At 36.6% G+C, this 25,143-nt stretch overlaps 1 protein-coding gene across 17 annotated transcripts in view; it reads left to right on the top strand.

Annotated features, from left to right (window-relative positions):
* ate1 (arginyltransferase 1) overlaps positions 1 to 25,143 on the top strand; it is a 247,985-nt gene that overhangs the window by 33,091 nt on the left and 189,751 nt on the right. For all 17 annotated transcript variants that reach the window (XR_012388380.1, XR_012388382.1, NM_001089468.1 and 14 more), the window contains 3 exon segments: positions 12,740 to 12,803; positions 22,037 to 22,099; positions 22,312 to 22,427. Coding sequence is in view for 15 of the 17 variants with exons in the window: in NM_001089468.1 (NP_001082937.1) it covers positions 12,740 to 12,803; positions 22,037 to 22,099; positions 22,312 to 22,427 (243 nt within the window). In the remaining 2 variants the exon portion in view is untranslated.

Raw genomic sequence — 25,143 nt, 5'->3', positions numbered from 1 at the left:
ATAAACCATGAGTAAACACACAGATTTATTAAAACAATATCCTACTGCTAAGTCACATCTAATAGACATACTTGGTCCTCATAAACCATGACTAAACACACAGGACTGCTAAACTGCATTTAGCAGAAATAGGGAACTGTCATTTTAGCACTTAAAGGGATGATTCACACAAAAATGAACATTTACTCACTTTTAATTTACCCTCAAGTGTTCCAAACCTTTAAGAGTTTCTTTTTTCTGTTAAACACAAAAGAAGATACTTTGAAAAACGGTGGAAACCTGTAACCATTGACTTTCATATTATTTGTGTTTTCTATCATGTAAGTCAATGGTTACATGTTTCCATCTTTTTTCAAAGTATCTCATTTGTTTTATTAAACAGAAAAAAAGAAACCCATAAAGGTTTGAAACACTTGAGGGTAAATTAATAGTGAGTAAATGTTTATTTTTGGGTGAACCATGCCTTTAAGGAGTGTCAAATTAGCTTGACAAAAGAATTAACAAACCTCTGTAGAAAACAACTCTGTTTGTGTTTGTCAAAGCGACGGGCTCATGGAGGTACTGAAAGAGAGAAGCAAAGAAAGATGAAGAAAACATGACATTCACTTACTGAAAGCTTTAAGTCTCGCATAACAAACCATGTCCTCATAAACCATGAATAAACAGATTTAACAAAACAATAGCCTACTGCTAAGTCACATTCAGTAGACATACTTGGTCCCCATAAACCATGAGCAAACACACAGATATTAAAACAATAGCCTATTGCTAGGTCAGCAATCTTGACATTGTTTCTCTTGATATCTCAATATTGTAAGCTATAAAAAAAAGCTTTAAATATTATTAATATTAGTTATTTCTCAAATGTGGTAAAAACAATATTATTATAATGTGTAGGCCTAGTAATGGTTAAATTGCTCAATTTTGCATAGATCTGGCATGTTAAACTTTAAATTGGTCTTTAATGCACAGGACAGAGATGACATCAGAATACAAATTCAAAATTCTGAAGATGAGTGTTAGATGTATGCTTGCACTCTCTTATAATCCACATGCAAATAGATCATTTTCACTGGTATAATCAGGCATTTGTCATCATCAGATTTCAACTTGCATTATTTTCATTATTTAACAACAGTAGTTTATACTGCCACTGTGTAAACGTTTAATCTTACGCATAATACTCACCGTGTGAATAGAGGCTAATCTAAAGAAAAAAATTTGAATTGTTATATTGCGATTCTCAATATAATAATGTATCACTACACCCATATTAAATGTATTATTATATAAAAATAACTGCACAGATACAGGAACAATAAGAAAATATCTCTTCAGATCAACATTTAGAAGACAATTACATAGACAAACCTCTTTGAAGCTCACTCTGTTCAGAATTCAAAGATAATGGCTCATGAAGAGACTGAAAAACATAATCAAAACACAGAAAATAAAGCTAAAACAACTCAAGTGTGTGCTAAACAGACATTATTAAACATTATATTTAATACTACATACAGTTCAAAATATGCCAATTTTTAAAATAAAATCCAATATACCCTACCTTTGCTTTTTCATGTTTGTTACAGGAGAGGTCAACTCCTCCACATGACACACTCTAAAATTACAATTGTATGTTGTGATATCGTGCAGAACAATGTTTTAAAATTAAACACAAGGTACTTTTTTTATACAAGATTAAAATTGTAACTCTGCCAAATAAAAACAGTTCTGTCAACACATGAACACTGACTCCACAGAGTATGCGTCACAAACTCTTCTGGACAAACAGTGAAAACTGATACAGAAGAAACTAAATCATTGAAAAAAATCATTATGTTGGTTTAATAGTGCACAAAAAGTACACTGTACAGGCAACTGGCCCAAAACAATTATATAATACTTTACTATTTGATAGTGTCAGGCCCGGATTAAGAACTCAAGAGGTCTGTATTAAAAAAAATAAGAATAGAATACATTTTTTTCAAAACGAATCTATAATATATTGCCCACATTTTTTTTTTTAATTATATATATATATATATATATATATATATATATATATATATATATATATATATATATATATAGTCTACAAAGATTTAACTTATTTTTTAAGCATTTAAAATTTATTAATAAAATTTGTGAAAATTGATAGTATAAGTACACTTGTTCAAGTTAACTGAAGCAGTACTAAAATATATATTTTAAAAGGTATTTACTACTATTCTCCACTGTGCTTTGCGAGAGAGCTTACTGAACAGCACATGTTCGATGACATAAGAGTGCCCCGGCCCGAATGCAATGTGAGTGCAGGCCGTAGGGGGAGACGGAAGCGGGGAAAAGCATGCTTCAGCCTGGTTCATGGCAACTGTATAGTGCAAGTACGCCCTCAGACACACAATGAATCCAGTCTGCACTGCCATTGGCATCCTCCGCCTGGTTAATGCTAGCTTGCACATAACATTACCATAACGTCTTCTATACCCTCATTCTCCTCATCATGGGTCTGTTTGAAGGAGTGAATACATGAAACATGCCTCAATAAAGATGCACCCTCTCCTCTTTTTCTCTTGTGATTGCCAAATCCACTTGTCCACTCATTTTGATCTACGGCAAATACTACACAACAGTCCGCTCAATTCAGTGCAGGTTATTTCAAAACTTACATGCACTTCACCAATTAGAGCATGCTGTTTAGTTAAAAAGTAAAGAAGGAAAGGAAAAAATCTGCTTGCTTTTTATACATGGTGACATTTTCTGACAATTTAAATACAATGATAATAATAATATATGATATTGACTATTTGCTAAGAGGAAATGCCTAGTTTCTAAAAAAAAATGTTTTTAAAGAGAGGGAGGCACCCTTTATTAAGGCATTGGCAACCAATTAAATGCTCTTCAAACAGAGCCATGAGGTAGGAGAATATGGGTCAAGTAGCGCTAGTTGTGGCAAATGATAATCGACAGGCTAATCAGGGTTTGGGAAAGGGCGACTAATAGTGGTGTAACGGATCCAAAATCTGCAGTTCGGATCACTCTACGTTTTTTGAGTTATGGATCGGACCATTTTTTGGATCAGCAAAAAAGGGAGGAGACAATTTGCTTTCCATTTATACAAAAATGTTACTGCATAAAACATTGCTTTTAACAAACAGAAAATAGAACCTGTAATTTTAATAAAAAATTAAAATCAGGAAATAAAATAAAAAAGTATTCAATATGAAATATGATCTTTGCTACTGTTGCTGATAATGCAAAATATATAGAAATCTTGTACAACATATATTTATCTTCAATTAATGATTCAACAATTCACACACAAAACTTCATGTTTCATTATACTGTAGGTGTATTATATTTGAAAACCTATTCAATGACATAATTTTGATGTTTGTTTGTCGCCATCTGTTGGTTACACAATGTAGTTGCTTTCACCAGCATCTTGTTTCATTAAACAGTGATTTTATTCTTACCATAATGAATGCATTAATGCAGGCTAAACAAACAGTGACAAAAAACACCAAAAGCCAAAAGCATTTAGGTAGGTCCCACAATGTCATCGTTATATTTTACAGGGAAGCCAAAATGCTTTCATTCATGCAATTTGAATGACACGTGAGGCGATCTCTCTGCGATTGTTATAACTGTTGGATTAACCTACAAGTTCAAAAAAAGTTATTAATCTACGGGTTACGCACATTCTGAACCGTGGGTTGTGATCCGTATCGATCACGGATCAACAGTGATCCGTTACACCCCTAGTGACTAACGTCACAAAAAAATAAATAAAAATGAATTCTATTAAGATGTTGCTAACATTTGAAAATAACTTTATTATATATTTAAAATAACTCTTTAGAGAAATAAGATAAACATCATCAAAACACACGAGGCACTTGTGACTTTATTTAACATTTGCATTATTTTAATTTTTTTTTAAATGTTTCCTAAAAATAAATGTATTTCCCATCTGATATGCAATGGGGAGAAAAAAAAACAAGAATAAGTTCAGCAGACGGTATATTAGAACTCGAGTTGATGATCAATCGCGTCAAAACATGTTGCTATGTGCATTACAAGCTACACCACTGGCGCTATTTAGTTATGTTGTCTCTGTCGGTCAGACATCACTTGTCTGACAAAATTTGTGTAAAAATTTGTGTAAAGAATTTGTGGCTTATTCCATCAATGTGTGTTATTAGCCATTGGTTAATCAGGCCCTGGATAGTGTACAATCTTTAATAGTTTTAACTTTTCACTAATATGGAAATCATTAATATTAGCATTTTTTAGACTCTTAAATTAAACATTAACATTTTAAAGTGTGGTTTTCAATTAGGACATTTCTTTTTATTATTATGATTATTATTTAAATGTTATTTGTTGACATTTATATTGTCATGTCATCAAATCATCATTCATGACTTAATTTTTTTGTGTTAAATTAAACTCCTTTTTGCATCTTAACATTTTATACACTATGCTTATAATGAAACATTAACTGGGGACTACCTGCAGTAAGAAAAAACATGTACAAAACTTTGGTACCTTTGATGTCACTGATGTACCTCCACATAAGCATGTCTTTATCCTTCCCCAACCTCACATGATGAGCAGCATCTTTCAAATGATTTAATCCTCTGCTTTGACTCTTACCACCATTCATTCACTGTTAAAATATTATATAAGGTTAAACTTCACAGTTTATAATATCAATACAATACCACATATGCAAAGCAGTATTAATATATGTGACGTAGTGCAAAATTCTCTAAAGAAGACCAAAACAGAACAAAATAGTGATATAGTTATCAAATTTCATAATACAGTTATCACATTTCAAACCATTTAACAAAATATAAGTTAGTAGTGCACTATTTTGACAATTTGATCAAATAAAGTTATTTAACTAGGGTAAGTTAACCTCTTTTCATAATAAAAGTTCATTTATTCAAATGTACAGTTTAACTTAACACAAGTTTATCACAAAAAACATTAGAAAAAATAAAACCACACATTTACATTACTAAATTCAAACATTTTGTTCAATCATGCTTAATAATTCAAGTTTAGTAAATTGTTTCTACGTCATATTTATGTTTAATATACCTTGTTACCATGTTATTTATACCATATTCGAATGGTCATTGCTTCTCACATAAAAGTATGTGTAGAAAAAAAATCACAAAGTACATAGTGCATCTTTCATAACGTTACATCTCATGGAATCAGACGGCGAATTGTTTATCGCGGAGGAGTGAGCTCTGCCCGGTTCTGGGTTAAATCGACACCGGCGCTTCCGAGCCAGATACAGGCCGAGCGCGTGCTATTATTAGCAAATACACATTTTGAAGAACTACGTCTGATGCTGCCATTACAAACACCTATTTCTAACGTTTATTTGTTCTCATCTTCTGTTCCCAGTCACTAATTATTATTGTCTAAAACAGTACGCGCCGGATATAAATATATAAATAAACTTGCTATTTTGAATAGCAAGTGGAATAATACAGTACATATAATAATAAATAATGTACAAAGTATTAAAAACAAATGACTTACTTGTTTGATGTGAGTTTCACTGCTTGAAGCGCGACTGTCACGTCCACAGTCTGAGGGACGTTTTCCCGCGATTGAATGTATGGCGCGAAATTGTGTAAGATTTGGCGCGAGTGTGTATAGAAGTGCAGTACCAAGTTCCGCCTACAGAGGCGCTGTTCAAAGATCACACATACACATCATGGTTTACAAGACCATATTTGTAAAGGTCATAAAAAGCACACCAAGTGTAATAATAACAAAATAACAATGTGAACTTTTGAAATAAGTCTTATAATTATCATTTAGGTCATTGTAATGAATAATCATCATTTAAACCATTTTTAATATCAACTTAAATTTTTAGTTTATGAGACCACCAAAAATGGTCTCATAAACTAAATGGTCTCATAATGCTGGTGGGTAAACCTGAAAATTGGTTCCATAAACCACATATGCCAACACACACACACACACACACACTCATACACTACAGACAATTTAGCCTACCCAATTTACCAGTACTGCATGTCTTTGGACTGTGGGGAAAACCGCAGCACTCGGAGGAAACTCACGCGAATGCAGGGAGAACATGCAAACTCCACACAGAAACCCCAACTGAGCCGAGGCTTGAACCAGCGACCTTCTTGCTGTGAGGCGACAGCACTACCTACTGCGCCACTGCTTCGCCAAAATTTAGTAATGTTCAACTTGATTACATTTGTTTGTTTAAATTCAGCCCAAATAAATAGTTTGCAACTACTTAATTGAAAACAATTGTGTAAATCCAAGGAATCTTCTTTGAATCATTTTTTCAGTCTACTTTCCGTTGTCTCATTTCTTGTCCAAATATCATAAAACTCTCAGGGCAAGTAAAAGTATTGTTTTGTTTCACCTTCAGAAGAAGCAAGTCAAAATTAAGAGTATTTCCTTAACAAGCACAATTATCTGCAAGGAGGTAGGTCAAATAATCTTATTTTGCTTTAAAATGGAGATATTTGGACTAAAAACCAGGCTCTTTTTTTCATAAATCTTATCGATTGTGTATAAATACAATAATTAAATACAATTCTGTAGCTACTGGTCGACTATGATTCAGACTCAACATTGCAGATCTTGCGATGCGTCTATTGCTGATGTGCACGTTGCTGATATAATATACAGTGATGTGCAGCCCTTGTGCGTTGTGAAAGCAACATTCATCCGATGATTTTGAAAGTTATACAGTGTGAGCTCGGCACAATGGGTCTATGCCCGAGTTGTTTTTGATGATGAGATCTTGCACTGGGTTTGAGATGATTGCTCAACTTTTCAGTCTTTCCAGGGCTTGTTTTGTAAACTCAATCAAGGGCTATTGTGTTCTGTTCTGAACAGGTGCCTCATACTGTTTAGATGAATGGATAAGTCAGGACAAAACATACTCTTGTCTTTGTTGTTGTGGTGACCTGACAGATGCCCCTTATGGACTGTTCTGTATTGTGTCAAGCTCTGGACTATTGAAGGGTTTGTTTGCTTAGGCTCTGAGAGTTATTGGTCTGCACTGCAGAGCTCACAGTGAGCGGCTGATGAGAGATTCTGGATGCTTTTTGATTGTAATTATTGTTTAAACTTTTAATTTTAATTTTTTTAAAAATTAATACAACTTTTATGGTAACTGGTTGCAAACAATTTATATGGGCTGTACAAATTGAGTCTAGTAATGTTCAGTTTAATTGGTTTAAACACTTACCTTAAAAAAACAGTAAATCCTATATATATATATATATATAACTATCTACTTATGTAATAGTTACTATCTGATTGTTAAGTGTGACCTCACGCGAAACGCCCTCCGGGTCCAAATGCTTTATGAAACTGTATAGGGAGGCTCGACAAATGGTAATAATGAACTTTTACTAAGCAATGTAATACTTTCGAAAATCCTGATCGCAATAAATATATCCATGCCTGAAAGTGGTTAGTTTTTTATAAATTTTATAAATGTTTTTTTCCCCTTTTTTCTTTATTCTCATTGTTTTTTTTCCATTTCTCTCACTTTTTTTTCTTGTGTGTTCTGGTTTGGTTTACTTTTTCAACTGATTTAATGTTATTTATTTCTTGTATTTATTTATGTTGTATTGTTCTGCTTTTATGCTAATGCTCTGTATTTGATATTCATCTGCATTATTTGAAAAAGGAAAAATCAATAAAAAGTTCAAATCGTTAAGGAAAAAAAAAAGAAAGGAAAAAAATAAAATAATAAAATAAAATCAAATAAAATCAAATAAATAAATAAATAAATAGTTAAAACTTTCTTGTCTGTGATGCAGAAAGTCCAGAAACTGTAACGATGATTGTATATAAAATTTGCTTTAATGCGTGATATGACTAAAAAGTGGGCATAAACAAATATTTTCTCAATTCAAATGAGTAGCGGCTTGGACCTGGAATCAAGATGCCATAGGCCATGATACGTGATGACTTAACAAGCGGATAAGAGGGCCCAATCAAAGTAAATCTCAAATGTTCATTAGTAAATTTCCTCTAAATTCCATAGGGCGTTGTTGTGCAGAAACTCCAAACACTCACAAAAAAACCCAAAAAAATTCCCGTAGCAGTTTGATAGATTTAATGTCACTATACTTGCATGACTAATAAAATCATCTTATGGAAGGAATTATTTCAAATGCTCTACTGTATGAAGTGAGTTTCAAGTAAAACCATGTTATCAAACATGATATATTTTCACATGGCAGATTAGCAAAGGCAAGGCAAGTTTATTTATATAGCACATTTCATACACAGTGGCACTTCAAAGTGCTTTACATAAACAAGAATAAAAAAGACAAGTATAAGAAAATAGAAAACGAACAATAACAATGATTAAAAACAGATAAAAACAGGTTAAAAAAAGAATGAAAAAGAACAGAAAGACATAATAGTGCCCGAATCGTGTCTCGATTTGAATGTGCCTAATGTTGGAGCACATCTGATCATTTTTGGAAGCGGATTCCAGCAGTGAGGGGCATAGTGGCTGAAAGCTGATTCACCCTGCTTTGACTGAACTCTTGGAACTTCTAGTTTATATGATCCTAATGATCTGAGTGATCTGTTGGGTTTGTATTCAGTCAGCATATCTGTAATGTATTGAGGTCCTAGGCCATTTAGTGATTTATAGACCAGTAATAATACTTTAAAATTTCAATTCAATTCAGCTTTATTTGTATAGCGCTTTTACAATGTAGATTGTGTCAAAGCAGCTTCACATAAATGGTCATAGTAACTGGAACAGTGTGGTTCAGGTTTTAGTGTTTAAGTTCAGTTCAGTTTAGCTCAGTTCAGTGTGATTTAATCATTACTGAGAGTTCAAACACTGAAGAGCAAATTCATCGATGCGTAGCTCTACCAATCCTGAACCATGCGAGGCAGTGGCGACAGTGGAGAGGGAAAAAAACTTCACCTGATGGGAGTGAAGAAAAAAAACCTTGAGAGAACCAGACTCAGTTGGGCACGACCATTTTAATTTCTCCGCTGGCCAAAAGTCTTGTGTAGAACTTCATTCGCCGTGGTTTAGGCTTGAAGATGGCCTCAGTGAAGACTCGTCTGTCCCTGGAGCGTCGCTGGAATCAGACTCATGTTCTCCACTCCCCACGACCATCAGCGCAGCAGCAGCTCAGGATATGGCCTGGTCCCGGATATGGAATCCTTGGGATCATCTCGTCGCTGGTCTTGGATCCAATCAGTGACTCCGCATAATCTGAGGACCTCGGGATGAGTTTCCCCAGGTGAAATCTATTCTGAATGTAACTGGCAGCCAGTGTAAAGACCTGAGGACAGGTGTGATGTGCTCTGATTTTCTGGTTCTGGTCAGAATCCTGGCCGCAGCATTTTGGATAAGCTGCAACTGTCTGACTGTCTTTTTAGAAAGACCAGTGAGGAGTCCATTACAGTAATCCACCCTGCTGCTGATAAAAGCATGAACAAGTTTCTCTAAGTCTTCACTGGAAACAAAGCATCTGATTCTTGCAATGTTTTTGAGATGATAGTATGCTGATTTACTAACTGCTTTGACACGACTATTGAAACTCAGATCTGACTCCAGAGTCACACCAAGATTCTTGACCTCATTTTTTGTTGTTTGATAGTGCCAAGGTACGCATTCACCTTGAGAACCTCATCTCTGTTCCCAAACGCAACAATTTGTCTTTGTTTAACTGAAGAAAGTTTTGTCACATCCAACTGTTAATTTCATCAATGCACTGGCAGAGGGTGTCAATGGGGCTGTAGTCATTAGGCAGTAAGGCTAAGTTGATCTGAGTGTCATCAGCATAGCTGTGGTAGGAGATTTGGTTCTTTCTGATTATTTGGCTCAGAGGGAGCATGTAAAGGTTGAACAGCAGAGGTGCTAGATTCGAGCCTTGTGGGACTCCACAAGCAGAACCACCCAAAAATCAGCAAAAAAATATCTTAAAGCAATCTATCAACAACCTAAAAAACATTTGTAGTCAATTTTGAGTAAACTAAATAAACTCTAAACGTGTATGTTTGGTGTGACCTTTATTTATACCGTTATCAGCCATTTAATCTTCTTGTTATCAGTATAGTCGCTTTCTATTAACAAATGCATATCAACAATATTGCGTGGTTTTATCTGATATGCTTTTAGTCCACAAGAAGCTTCTATAAATGTTTCTTAATTTCGCACTTAGTTTGTACTTTTTAGTCAATTAGTTTTCACATCAAATGCATTATAGCTGGATCTGGAATGAGAGACGTCTTAAAACCACAGCCAAAAAACTGAGAGTACTCCCAAAGCTTCGAGAACAGATGTCCTGTCCGTGTCCTTGTGCGGGAGCTTAATTCCCCGTGACGTCAAAGGAAACGTTTTCAGTGTCTGACTCTGAACTGTGACCAAGAGCTTTGCTGTTGGGGGCCCGTTTAAGATTGTGCCTCAGATCTTTACATATAAGAATATAGATACAGTTGAAGTGAGAATTATTAGCCCCCCTGTTTATTTTATTCCCCAATTTCTGTTTAGCGCAGAGCAGATTTATATATATATATATATAACTATCTACTTATGTAATAGTTACTATCTGATTGTTAAGTGTGACCTCACGCGAAACGCCCTCCGGGTCCAATCGCTTTATGAAACTGTATAGGGAGGCTCAACAAATGGTAATAATAAACTTTTACTAAGCAATGTAATACTTTCGAAAATCACGATCACAATAAAAATATCCATGCCTGAAGGTGGTTAGTTTTTTATAAATTGTTAATTTTTTGTTTAATTTTTTCTTTGCTTTTTAATTTCTCTTTGTTTTTCTTATTCCCCAATTTCTGTTTAGCGCAAAGCAGATTTTTTTAACACATTTCTTAACATAATAGTTTTAATAACTCATTTCTAATAACTGATTTATTTAATCTTTGTCATGATGACAGTAAATAATATTTGACTAGATATTTTCAAGAGTCTTCTATACAGCTTAAAGTGACATTTGAAGACTTAACTAGGTTAATTAGGTTAACTAGGCAAGTTAGGGTAATTAGGCAAGTTATTGTATAATGATGGTATATATATACACAAGTTAAAAAATATATATTAATAAAACGTATGCAATCTGCACTCCGAAGTAAAGTACAAAGGCTGCCACCTGGTGGTTTAAAGAGAACTTTCTTTTTTCTTTTTCTTTTTTTAAATTTTTTTTATTTAAACTTCAAATAATAAACAGGCATTTTCAACTTCCATTGTTAAACAAATATAACATTATATCCAAGCAGCATATAATAAACAAAACAGTACAAGCAAATAATAACATAAATAAACCTTAAATAATATAAAAGGAAATGCATTACATTCTGGGGGGTCAGTCCATATAAGTTGACAAAAGCTTAGAGAGCTTTAAGGCACCTTTTGTTTACACCTGTTTTATAGATTTATATAAAATATTGAAATAATTTTAAAATACTTTGAAACAAGGAGAAACTTTAACAAATTTACATTTGTGGATATACAATTTTGCTACAATCAACATATTATTACACAGAAATTCAATTTCCTTGTTTTTCATAAAAATGCCAAATTTCACAGTGTGATAGTCAAACGCAGGTATTACATTTTTTTGTCATCAACCACTCATACAATCTGTCCTAAAAGGATTTGACAATGGAACAATTATAAAAAAGATGTTCCTAGGATTCAATACCGTTTCAAGCAAAAAATACAAGCATTACCGTCTAAATTAAATCTTATTCTAAGAAATTCGTGACATGGATAGATGTCATTAATTGTTTTGAAATGTACTTCTTTCATTTTGGTTAACAAGGAAAATGACAGGTATCTTTTTCTAACTTCAATAGTGTCTGCTGTATAAAATCTCTCAGATAAAACTTTTCTTTTAACAGGGTTTAAAGAGAACTTTTTAGATACAAACGTGTGCATGCACATTATTCAACTTTTTTTATTTATTTATTTTTTTTTTATAAAGGATAAGAATTTATGCAGTCACGCACGTGTTTTGACCACTAATATACCAGTGATTTGATGCTTAGAAAAAGTTGCAGACACCTTTACCGATATAAAAATGCTTTTTTGATGTAAAATTTATACAGTTATTCTAAAATATTTTTCGATTTTTCGATTTAAAAAAAAACTTGAGTAGGCCTGGGCTACTATAATAAAGAAAATCTTCTCTAAATTTAGAACACATTGATGTGCATTGAAATACATGATGAATACTAGTCAAATGCAAACTAAGCCGAGGTTTGAACCAGTGAATGCGCCACTGCCTCGCCATGACTTTATATCAGTTAAATTAAATGATGTTACCAAATGGTAATGAACCTACATAATTAATGAGCAAAGGCCAGTAAACAGTCACAAGTAGCCAGTCAAATAGTCAGAATTTTCAGTATTGAATTTTCAAGGCCAGATTAACGTGGAAATGTAAAATTCCAATAAGGTTTTTTAGATGTTAGTATCCATACTGTTTGTTTTTAGGATATCTACAAGCTATAGTGCGCACCAAAACAGTGAAACAATTCGCATTTAGGAGATATAAAACTGATATAGATATGTAAAGCTTGTAGTTTGTCACTTCACAGTGGAATATTTACAGTATTTTGAAGAAAATCAATGTTGTGCATGTTCACTTTCTTGATATATTGAATATTGGTGCGTGTCTGTTTTATTAAATGTTCTTGTATGTTTTCTCTCTAGGCATGTGGTCCCATAATATGACAGTGCAGGACTACCAGGATCTCATTGACAGAGGCTGGAGAAGGTGCTGATATGTTTCCTCACTTACTCTCTGACTTCTATTGAGTGTTTTATAATATTAAATATTCAAATCACGTGTTGCTAAGTAGTCGTTTTTTGGCACAGTGTGTTAGTGGGAAAACACTTTGACAGATGAATAGCATGTGGAAGTCCTGGAGTGTAATGAGCTTAAGAAAGTGACCGATACACACTGAGCTCTCTCACAGACAACACCAATGAGTTTTCATTCACACGGTCTGAGCTGCTTGAAGAAGTGGTATAAACCGACATCAAATCACGATTTGGATCAATTTTTCTAGATGAGATGTGATTTTTATTTTTATTTTATTTTTTGAACAATGTGTTTATTGTTTTTGATTATACAAGACAGGTAACAGAAAAACACAATTCCATTTCGTCGCAATTGTTTCCCACCCCAACAAAAGTACATCACTCTCTTCTCCCCTATACAAATACACAGAATTCTCTTACAAGAGACCATTTAAATGCAAAACAAATATTGTTAGGTGCCCAAAAAACCAAGTATACATTACTGTACTTTACACATAAAAGTTACATTATCCAACAACACAAAATAAAAACACACACCCACAAAAAAAATAAAAATAAATAAAAACACTATACTTGGTTAAACTTCTTTTAATAAATGACCAATATTATTGTTGTTAATGTAGTAATTAAACGGCTTCTAATTTCTTCATATTCATCCATTTAGTTTTTAATAAAATGTTACTTTTTCCATGGCCATACACTCTGCACTGGCATTAATCCAACTTCCAATAGATGGTGGATCAGGGGCCTCATGTACGAAGACCTGCGTGGAAATCATACTAAAACATTGCGTACGCACAAAGCTGTAAATGTGCGTACGCAGAAAAAAATTCAGATGTATGAAACACTGCGTACGCCGAATCTCACGCATATTCTTTTGTACATCTGAATGAACGTGAAACTGAGCGCAACATGCACGAGCACAAAACCCCTCCCTGCCTCCTCCCCCGTATGAATATGCAAATGACTCTACTTTGGCAAAACCCAACGAAAAAGCAATGGCAAAATCAAGCAAGAAGAGAAACTTTGAACAGAATGTGAATTGGAGGTGCTGCTCTCGGAGGTAGACCGGAGAAAGGCGGTGTTATTTGCAAATTTGTCCTCGAATTAACAACAAAAGAAAAAAATAGAGTGGGAGAGTTTAGCTGATGCAGTTAACACAGTTGGGTCTGAACATTGCACTGTGGAGTTAAAAGAGAAATAGTGTGATTTATAGGTGTAAAATGTTGCAGTACCCTTAACAGTCTCAGTGGCGCAGCTCGTAAGACGCATGTCACCATGTTTTGACACGTTCGAGCATAAACTCGGTTCGAACCCAGCGTCTGATGAACTCTTTCTTCTTTTTTCCCGCTACATATCAGATTTTGCCTACTATTTATCACGAGAAAGACAAGTAGGAATCTTTAATAAGTCTGTGCATCATATTTTATTTGCACATTTAGTGAATGGAAATGTTTCTGATTCACGCATGCGAATTCATCTTCAGATAGTGTCTTTATAGCAATGTGTGTGCAGTAGATCGCTCAGATTACATTGGAAAAACAAGCGACCGCTACAAATTGTGCTTTAATGTTTAGCTGGTAAACTGTATGGTATGGAAATCTTAAATACCTGCTAGATGAACCCGTCTCATACAGCTGCCATTGCAAGGCTCAGACACTGTGTAGAGAGGAATTTAACACAACTGCCTCTAGGAGTCGCCAATGGAAATAAAACAGACACGCACAAAAAATGTGCGTACGCCAGCCATAAAGCTGCCGTGAAGCTGCGCACATTCCCACGTTCAGTTCATTGTTAGTAAATTCAAACGTGAGCGATTCTGAGTGTGAAACCTGGCGTACGCAAAGTTTTTGTGCATACGCAGCGTTGATACATGAGGCCCCTGGAGTGTAATGAGCTTAAGAAAGTGACCGATACACACTGAGCTCTCTCACAGACAACACCAATGAGTTTTCATTCACACGGTCTGAGCTGCTTGAAGAAGTGGTATAAACCGACATCAAATCACGATTTGGATCAATTTTTCTAGATGAGATGTGATTTTTATTTTTATTTTATTTTTTGAACAATGTGTTTATTGTTTTTGATTATACAAGACAGGTAACAGAAAAACACAATTCCATTTCGTCGCAATTGTTTCCCACCCCAACAAAAGTACATCACTCTCTTCTCCCCTATACAAATACACAGAATTCTCTTACAAGAGACCATTTAAATGCAAAACAAATATTGTTAGGTGCCCAAAAACCAAGTATACATCACTGTACTTTACACATAAAAGTTACATTATCCAACAACACAAAATAAAAACAAAAATAAAAATAAATAAAAACACTATACTTGGTTAAACTTCTTTTAATAAATGACCAATATTATTGTTGTTAATGTAGTAATTAAACGGCTTCTAATTTCTTCATATTCATCCATTTGGTTTTTAAAGGGCCTCGTTTCAGCAGGGTGTTTTCACACCTCTACTTTGGAAAAAGTCAGAAAAGTGGGCGTGTCCAGCTCTGTTTAGGGGGGAGTGTCGGAAGAAGAAAAGTGGGATGGTGTGGGAGTGTCTATTTGGGCACGCGCGAGTTTCAGAGTCAAAATACACACACACACACACACACACACACACACACACACACACACACACACACACACAGGAGAAAGTGATGGTGTTTAACCTACATGGACATCTGTAGTCGAATTATTTGCCAAATTATTAAATGGTGGACTTTAACTGCAGTTTGGCTCTTTCATTCAGGGAATTCATTCATGCCCCTCGCGATACACGAGATATTTGATTCGAGGAACTGCTCTAAGCGTGTATTTGTCATGCAATGTTTGATACCGCACGGCGAATGAGAGAAAAAAAAACCTCAGCATTTCCCAGAAACTTAGATGCACACGGCAGGTAGTGTCAGAAAGCCGCGCGTGTATTCCGGTCACAAAATGCGGTGAAAATCCTACACGAGGTTAAAGTTTGGTTGTGGTGCTAACGTGTTTACACTCTGTGCAATAGTTTGTTAGATACGAACAAACTGAATAAACAAAGAGCGCTGGACGCTCACTTACCAAATCTGTAGAGACAGGACAATCACCAGCAACTAGAGCCGCGTCTTTATTAAGAGGAGACTACAAGCGAATCCGGATCTCAGCGTTTGCAGATGAGAACAGCTCTCAGGTAAATGATAATCCTCCTTAGACACGTAAGTTATTGTTGTCGAGCGTCGCGTACACTGTTAATCCACACATGACTCTGAGCTCTCACAGAGAGAAAACGAAACTTAACTGCAGCAAACTATACAAGCAACACTTCACGCTTGTTTTGCCAACACAACGTGTCGTCTCTGTCCTGAAAACACGGTGATAGTAATGAATATTAATGAAGTTGCACAATAGAGCGCGCTGATTGGTTTGAACCAAGCTTTACTCATGCATTAATGCATCACACTGTAAGACGTAATAAGACTCACTCTGGCACAGACGTCCAGTCTGCACGCTGGAATACACGCTATTATGTCATGGCCGTGACGCAGCTTCAAAAATTCGTTTCAAACCGGAAGTACGAATTTGCTTGAAATAACGCAAAAACAACCAATTTACACTTTTTAGTGAAATATAGATGTCCTAATAGTGTTTTTAGCAGTGTGGGACACATATACCACTGTCAACAGCTCAAAAAATGTGTTTTGGTGTTTCGTGACCCTTTAATAAAATATGTTACTTTTTCCATGGCCATACACTGTGCCATGGCATTAATCCAACTTCCAATAGATGGTGGATCAGGTCTTTTCCAGCTAAGACCTATCATTCTTTTAGCTTATAATATAGCATAATCTATTAATTTGCGCTGCTGAAGATTTAGTTTAAGGTTCTTTGGGTATAAATGTAGCAAAATCATTTTTGCATCTAGTGGAATATTCAAGGGTACAATTATCTTTGTAATATCACTTCCACCCAAAAGTCTCTAATAATGTAGCATTCCCAAACACAACGCACAAATGAACCCTGAGCCTCTCTGCATTTAAAGCAGGTATCAGGAATATTTTTATTAAACCTATTTAGTTTGACAGGAGTTATATAAGTCTGCATCAACCATTTATATTGAAGTAGTTTTAAGCTAACGCTCCCTTAAGCCTAGTTCACACTACAGGATTTTAAACATCAGCAGATCGCTGTGCCGTTCACACTACATGACCTGACTTTGTGTCTTTTAATCTCTGTGGTGTTCACACTACGCAACACTCCGTGAACGATCCACAAGAGGGGGGTCACACACTACATGATCTGACAACAACTCATTCCCCATCAGCTCATTCAAGCTACCAAACCACAGCCAATGAAATTTTGAGGGAGGATTCGTCAGAAAAAGCTAAACACTATTGGCTGCTTGTGTGCTGATGACATCACTGACAGCGTTTCAAGCTTTAGAGAAAGCATTTAAAAACATCGTCAAATCAGCTGATTTATCAGCGGATTAATCACTCATCTGCAGGTTCCAGTGGAGAGATACACAGAGAGTTTGTAATTTTTGTAATTTTATAACTCTTTGAAATAAAACTAACATATTTATAACACCCTGCCGTTTTCTAACTATCAGTGTATTTCTTTCTGACATTGTTATTTTTTTTTTATTACAAAACAGTAAAGAACTGAGCATTTCTGCCTTAAATTACCATATTGGTCAAAATGACTGCATGCATGTCTGATACTTTTCGCTGTGACTTTAAATATGTGTGCATTTTCTTGCCTAGCAACTTCCTGCTAACATAAACAAAACTTTCTGATGGCAAAAACATCAATTTACTTCAGATATCTTTCAAAACAGCATATTCTGTGCTGTGAAATAGCTCCTGTTTGAAAGTGAAAATGAAGCCAAGACCTTTAAGTGTTTTAGTATCTTAACTACATATTTATAGGCTGTATTACAAAAAAAAAGATGATATTTTTAGGGTAATGGTGTCATTAAATATGATGCCAGACATTCAAAGCTTAATTTTAATATCTCAATAATAGCTTTAAATGTAAATATGTTGTGACAATATGGCGTTTTATATGAGAACCGTCAGAATGAGCAGTATGGTAATTCTAATAGTTACAGAATTCTAGTTCCACTGTTAATATAGCCTACTCTCATGTCTGTGCTAACGCAGAATGAAGCGAATGCACCGATGCCCATTCTGACCAATCACAGATGTTTCTGCTGAGCTCCTGAACACACAGGCATTCAGCTCATGCTGATATGCTCTCTCATTGGCTGCAGCTCGTCACTACATCTGACCACACGTGGGGTTGAGTCGGCCGACTGCTCTGGAATATTTAGCATGCTGAATGTTGGATTTCCGTCTGCGAGGTGTCGGCGACGCGTCAGCGAGCCTCGTTGATGCGTTGTTCAGTAGTTCACACATAAAGAGCGGCGAGCGCCGTGCACCCGCAGATTTCTTCCCGATCACAGCCCACAGCTCAAATCAGGCTTAAAATCCTCTAGTGTGAACTAGGCATAACTGTTTCTGAGAATTTTTACAGACTTGTCTCCATTCATCCTCAGATATATCCTCACTCAATCCCATCTTCCGTAATTCAAGTTTTGGTGTTGATGGTTCAGTAGACCCCGATACAAGCCAGTTGTAAAAAACTGATATTAATTGTTTATTATTGCAATTCTTAGTAATTAATTTTTCCAAAATGGAAAGTACTGGCAAGTTTATTGATTGGTTCTACCTAGAAAGAACAAAACTCCTTATCTGTAAGTATTTAAAGAAATGCTTTTTTGGAATGTTGTACTTAGTAGATAATTACTCAAACGACATCAAAGATGAGATGAGATTTATGTTTAGTATAACCAGTGATTCGCCCTCCTGTTCATTTTTTCAAATATTTCCCAGATGATGTTTAACAGAGCAAGGGATTTTTCACAGTATTTCCTATAATATTTTTTTCTTCTGGAGAAAGTCTTATTTGTTTTATTTTGCCTAGAATAAAAGCAGTTTTTAATTTTTTTTTAACACATTTTAAGGTCAATATTAATAGCCCCCATAAGCAGTATTTTTTGCTTATCTACTAGGGATGCAACAATGCAGTGAGCCTACGGTTCAATGCATACCTCAGTTTTTTAACACGGTTTACGGTTCGGTTCTGATGGCTTGACATTAGTGTTTTTTTTTTTGTTATTCTATGCTTAGGCAATAGGATTAGTAAGAGGTTAAGGAAAAAAATAAAAACAATTTATTGAAATACTCCTTTATTTTACTTTAAAGTCAAGAAAAGTACACTAGTTCCTATTGTATATAAAAAAAACACTGAAATCTCGCAGCTGCTGGTAGCCCATGTACAAACTGGGGAACACCAAAGAGCTTAGAATCACAAAGAGGCGACACTCTAGTGTAATTTGAGAAACAGCCACTAGATGGCGCGGCGGCCATTTTGGAATGAAAACTCCAATAGAACAACAGCATATTATAATAAGTCTGTTAAATAAACTATTAAAAGTGCTGATGATTTTGATAGTAAGTGCTGTATTGTCATCTTTCAGGTTGTATCTCAGCTTTAATGCGCTTTTTAAAGAAATAAATAAAAAACAAAACAGCTGCTTGCCATCCCGACAGTAATGAGATCCAATGGACAGCCGATTGCTTTCACTCCAAAATGGCGGAATCCAGGGCTGTTGCTGGGCGCTGCTGTTGCAATGGAACGTTCTATTGAGTGTCGCCTCTTGGTCATTCTAAGCTCTTTGGGAACACATAAATTCCTACATTTTGAAAATAAACATGCATGTGAAGTTAATAAAGATAAATCGGCCATTTCAAATAAACATATTTGTACTTAAGTAAACATAAATAAACCATCTTAATTATCTCGGTGCTGAAAAAAGTGCGAGACGGTAGTCTGTAACGTGGATCGAGTGCTTTTATAAGATCACAAAGCCCGCATCTCCATTCATTTAAAAATGGCTACAAATCTTTAGCAATCAACACCCCCATTGCCTTTATTATTTTTATGTGTCTCTCGGAACCAGTTGGGTATGTTTGCTGGACGAATTCAGCGAGGGATTGTTGCTATTTGGAGAACTTTATTCAGTGGCGTAGCGCAAAATGCGTGGGGCCCCCTGCACGAATTATTGACGGGGCCCCCTGGTGAAGAGGGGGTTGTGGAGAGCGATCTGAAACTGGAGGGAGGGCGGGGGCTGGGGTGGTGGTGGAAAGCGATCGCAAACTGAAGAGCAGGGGGACGGTCCGTCCGCTACGCCACTGACTTTATTACCTTCTCTGCTTTCATGCCTTCAGACAGTGATATTGCTAGGTGATGGCGCCGCAGATGTGCAGTCAGGTTGGAAGTGTTTCCGTTTGAGTAGGCAATAGGTGTAAAACTATGCTTGTGTAACCCCGCCGGTCCTACGCCACCCATCCCGCTCCGAGCTGGTTTCAAACCGACGACCTTCCGCATGAGAGTCGGTTGCTCTAACAAGGAGGCTAAAGACCATGGCCTCTAGCATCTGTCGCTAGAGCACCTTTAGAGGTCAGAGGAGTGAGGTTTACCTGCACAGCACACACTAGCTGGCCTCCGTTACACTCACCCCCCTAAACCTCACTCCCATCTGGGTCACGGCACCAATGTAACCCCGCCGGTCCTACGCCACCCAACCCGCTCCGAGCTGGTTTCAAACCGACGACCTTCCGCATGAGAGTCGGTTGCCCTAACAAGGAGGCTAAAGACCATGGCCTCTAGCATCTGTCGCTAGAGCACCTTTAGAGGTCAGAGGAGTGTGGTTTACCTGCACAGCACACACTAGCTGGCCTCCGTTACACTCACCCCCCTAAACCTCACTCCCATCCGGGTCACGGCACCAATGTAACCCCGCCGGTCCTACGCCACCCAACCCGCTCCGAGCTGGTTTCAAACCGACGACCTTCCGCATGAGAGTCGGTTGCACGAACAAGGAGGCTAAAGACCATGGCCTCTAGCATCTGTCGCTAGAGCACCTTTAGAGGTCAGAGGAGTGAGGTTTACCTGCACAGCACACACTAGCTGGCCTCCGTTACACTCACCCCCCTAAACCTCACTCCCATCTGGGTCACGGCACCAATGTAACCCCGCCGGTCCTACGCCACCCAACCCGCTCCGAGCTGGTTTCAAACCGACGACCTTCCGCATGAGAGTCGGTTGCACGAACAAGGAGGCTAAAGACCATGGCCTCTAGCATCTGTCGCTAGAGCACCTTTAGAGGTCAGAGGAGTGAGGTTTACCTGCACAGCACACACTAGCTGGCCTCCGTTACACTCACCCCCCTAAACCTCACTCCCATCTGGGTCACGGCACCAATGTAACCCCGCCGGTCCTACGCCACCCAACCCGCTCCGAGCTGGTTTCAAACCGACGACCTTCCGCATGAGAGTCGGTTGCACGAACAAGGAGGCTAAAGACCATGGCCTCTAGCATCTGTCGCTAGAGCACCTTTAGAGGTCAGAGGAGTGAGGTTTACCTGCACAGCACACACTAGCTGGCCTCAGTTACACTTGCACAACAATTTTTCTTTCATTGGCATTGTTCTCATCGGCAAAACTTTGCAGATTTGAAAGACGCTGGTGTGGTGAGAAATACGGCGCTTCCTCGTACTGTTGCATTACTTCACCGCCGCTTGCCATGTTAAAGTGTGGAATGATGGTTAAGCGCCCCCTAACTTTAGAGCATAGTGATTGGATATTTACTCACGGGGAGGAGTTTCGTCATCTCAGCTTGTAGACTTACAGGCACACACAAACAGTCAATTCGGAGAGCTGTAAAACGCACAAATCTAAACGTAAAACCGAAAAAAACGCAATTCACAAGCGCGAATTGAAGCGTGGATGTCGTACCGAATGGTTCATTATTTCTATTGAGAATTGTGGCATCCCTATTGTCTACAGAACAAACCATCGTCATACAAGGTTCTAGTGAAGCCTTTAAAAGTCCCTTTAAACTGAATACTAGTATCTTGGAAAACATCTAGTCAAATATTATTTACTATCATCATGGCGAAGATAAAATAAATCGGTTATTAGAAATGAGTTATTATGTTTAGAAATGTGGTGAAAAAATAATTCTTTCCATTAAACAGAAATTGATAAATAACTAATAAATAAATAAATAAATAAATGTTATTTTAATGTATTTGTTAGCAGATTAATTTTATTTATTTATGATGTTTTTTTTTTTCAGAAGTGGCAAATATGTTTACAAGCCTATTATGAATAAGACCTGCTGCCCACAGTACACCATCAGGTAAATCAATCAGCTGCTTTTTTTTTTTACTAATATTTAAAGTACAATACTTTGTAATATGTTAGACAGAGACTGTTATAGCACTGAGTGATCTTTTTATGTATGTATTGCAGCTTGTAAATGCAGATGAACAAATTAATATTTGCAATATTTGGTAAATTGCAGTATACATACATATTTTGTTGTTTTTATTATTATTTGTTGTGTTGTAGGTGTCATGCCTTGAACTTCCATCCATCAAAGACACACAAAAAGACCTTGAAGAGGGTGAACAAGTTCCTCTCTAAAGGAGAGATGCCAGTAGAAAAGCAAGATGAGGAACATGAAGGTGAGCAGTCTTTAGGGTGATCACTGCTGCTGCTGGAGATTTAGGCCAGTCACAGAAAAAATGTCCTGATCCACACTCAATATTCAATATTATTAGCCCGCTTGGGCAATATTTTTTTTCGATTGTCTACAGAACAAACCATGATTATACAATGACTTGCCTAATGACCCTAACTTGCCTAATTTACCTAGTTAAGCCTTTAAATGGGACTTTAAGCTAAATACTAGCATATTTTGTCATCATGCCAAAGATAAAATAAATCAGTTATTAGAAATGAGTTATTAAAACTATTATGTTTATGAATGTTGAAAAAATCTTCTTTTCGTTAAACTGAAGTTGGGGAAAAATATAAAGGGGGCAAATAGTTCAGGAGGGCTCATAATTCTGACTTTAACTGTATATGAACTGCTATAATAGGTGAACCGTTCTGAGATACGACTAGGACACCATATATATTAATTCAGTTTTTTAAATATTAATTTCAGTGATATTATTGAATAATGCAAATATTTAAATGATTTATATTAGGGATGTAACGGTATTGTAAATACCGTCATACCGCAATATTAAATTTTTTCGATATTACCGAAGTCGCATGACTCGGTAAAACTATAGGTCTTCTGAGAAAATTTGCTCAGGCGAATGAAGCGAACGGGAGGTGGCTGAAACTTCATTTCCCATCAGCCCCGGCGTGGCCATAATCCTTTGCGGTCTGTTGTCGCTACAGATCCAGTAATGCGGAAATGGAGTGTGCTGCTAGAAGCGGAGATGAAAAAAAGATGGAAATGATCGAACCTAAAGCGGGTGTTGTCGCCGCGCGCGTGCTAAATAGCGGTGCTGTCGCGCGCGTTCTGATCAGCTGTGTTGTGGCGCGCGTATTGTAAAGCGCCGAGGAGGGGTTGAGCGCGCCTACTGAAGGGCTGGACTGGACGGAGGTTGTGTCGCGTCGCGGGGGCACTTTTGATCGTTTTGGAAGGGCATTTTCTATCCAAGACTTAAAAGGGCATGTGCACTGCACAGGTTGAGCCCTATGTGTGCACGTGCCTGCAAATTGGGGAATACGACTAATAACAGTCATGGGGACTGCAGAAACACAGCACACTGTTCAGATTGATGCAGACATTGACTTGTACCGCAAAGAGACCTCTATCTCACTCATGGTTTGTCTTCTCAAGTGGGGGAAAGACAATGCACAACGTTACCCACTGCTGTCAACATGGACCAAGTCATATCTCTCTTGTCCCAGAATCCTCAGTCCCAAATGAGAGGGTTTTTTCTGTTGCAGGGGACATTGTAAATACCCAGAGATCCCAGCTTTTACCAGATTATAGTTATATGATAATTTTCCTTTAAACCCATCTCTATCTAAGTGAGTGATTAAATGTTAAATGTGATGAGTTTTCAACAATACTAAATTGAAACTTTATTTTTTTACATGGTTTAATAATTTTTTGTTATTAAAATTGAAGTTCCTGTTTCAAAGCTTGCAGATAGATGGCTAATTTGTATGTCATTGACACTTTTGGCACTTTTTTGGAGTATTTTCAAAACTTTTTTTTTTCCTGTAAATGATTCAATAAATACCGTACCGTGACATTCATACCGAGGTATTACCGTACCGTGAAATTCTGATACCGTTACATCCCTAATTTATATACAAGTGTGTAAAGCAATACTTTGTCTTTTAGTACATGTATTATAGAAAACTAATATTATTTAAAGTAAACGAGTATATGTGTGGGTGTGTGTGTGTGTATGTGTATATGAGTGCGTTTATTTATATATATATATATATATATATATATATATATATATATATAAAATAAATAAAATATATCCGGAATGAAGCAGGTCTTTGATGCTTTGATGATGATGATGATGATGATGATGAATGCAGACACCAATTAATTATATATATATATATATATATATTAGGGATGTAACGGTATCAGAATTTCACGGTACGGTAATACCTCGGTATGAATGGCACGGTACGGTATTTATTGAATCATTTACAGGAAAAACAAAACTAATGAAAATACTCCAAAAAAGTGCCAAAAGTGTCAATGACATACAAATTAGCCATCTATCTGTAAGCTTTGAAACAGGAACTTCAATTTTACAATTTTAATAACAAAAAATTATTAAACCATGTAAAAAAATAAAGTTTCAATTTAGTATTGTTGAAAACTCATCACATTCAACATTTAATCACTCACTCACTCACTTAGATAGAGATGGGTTTTAAGGAAAATTATATAACTATAATCTGGTAAAAGCTGGTCCCCTGCAACAGAAAACAAAAACAAAAAACTCTCATTTGGGACTGAGATTTCTGGGACAGAGATATGACTTGGCCCAGGTTGACAGCAGTGGGTAACGTTGTGCATTGTCTTTCCCCCACTTGAGAGGACAAGCCATGAGTGAGATAGAGGTCTCTTTGCTGTACAAGTCAATGTCTGCATCAATCTGAACAGTGTGCTGTGTTTATTATAGTTATTAGTCGTATTCCCCAGCTTGCAGGCAAGTGCATACACGGGGCTCAACCTGTGCAGTGCACATGCCCTTTTTAGTCTTGGATAGAAAGTGCCCTTCCAAAATGATCAAAAGTGCCCCCGCGACGCGACACACCCTCCGTCCCGCCCGACGCAACAACATCGCTATTCAGTACGCACTAGGGATGGGAAGATTAACCGATATGTATCGATACGCGGTC

Source organism: Danio rerio, chromosome 13, assembly GCF_049306965.1.
Source record: "Danio rerio strain Tuebingen ecotype United States chromosome 13, GRCz12tu, whole genome shotgun sequence".
NCBI lineage: Eukaryota > Metazoa > Chordata > Actinopteri > Cypriniformes > Danionidae > Danio > Danio rerio.
The sequence above is the reverse complement of the archived record's forward strand: the minus strand, read 5'-3'. Positions and strand labels throughout refer to the sequence as shown.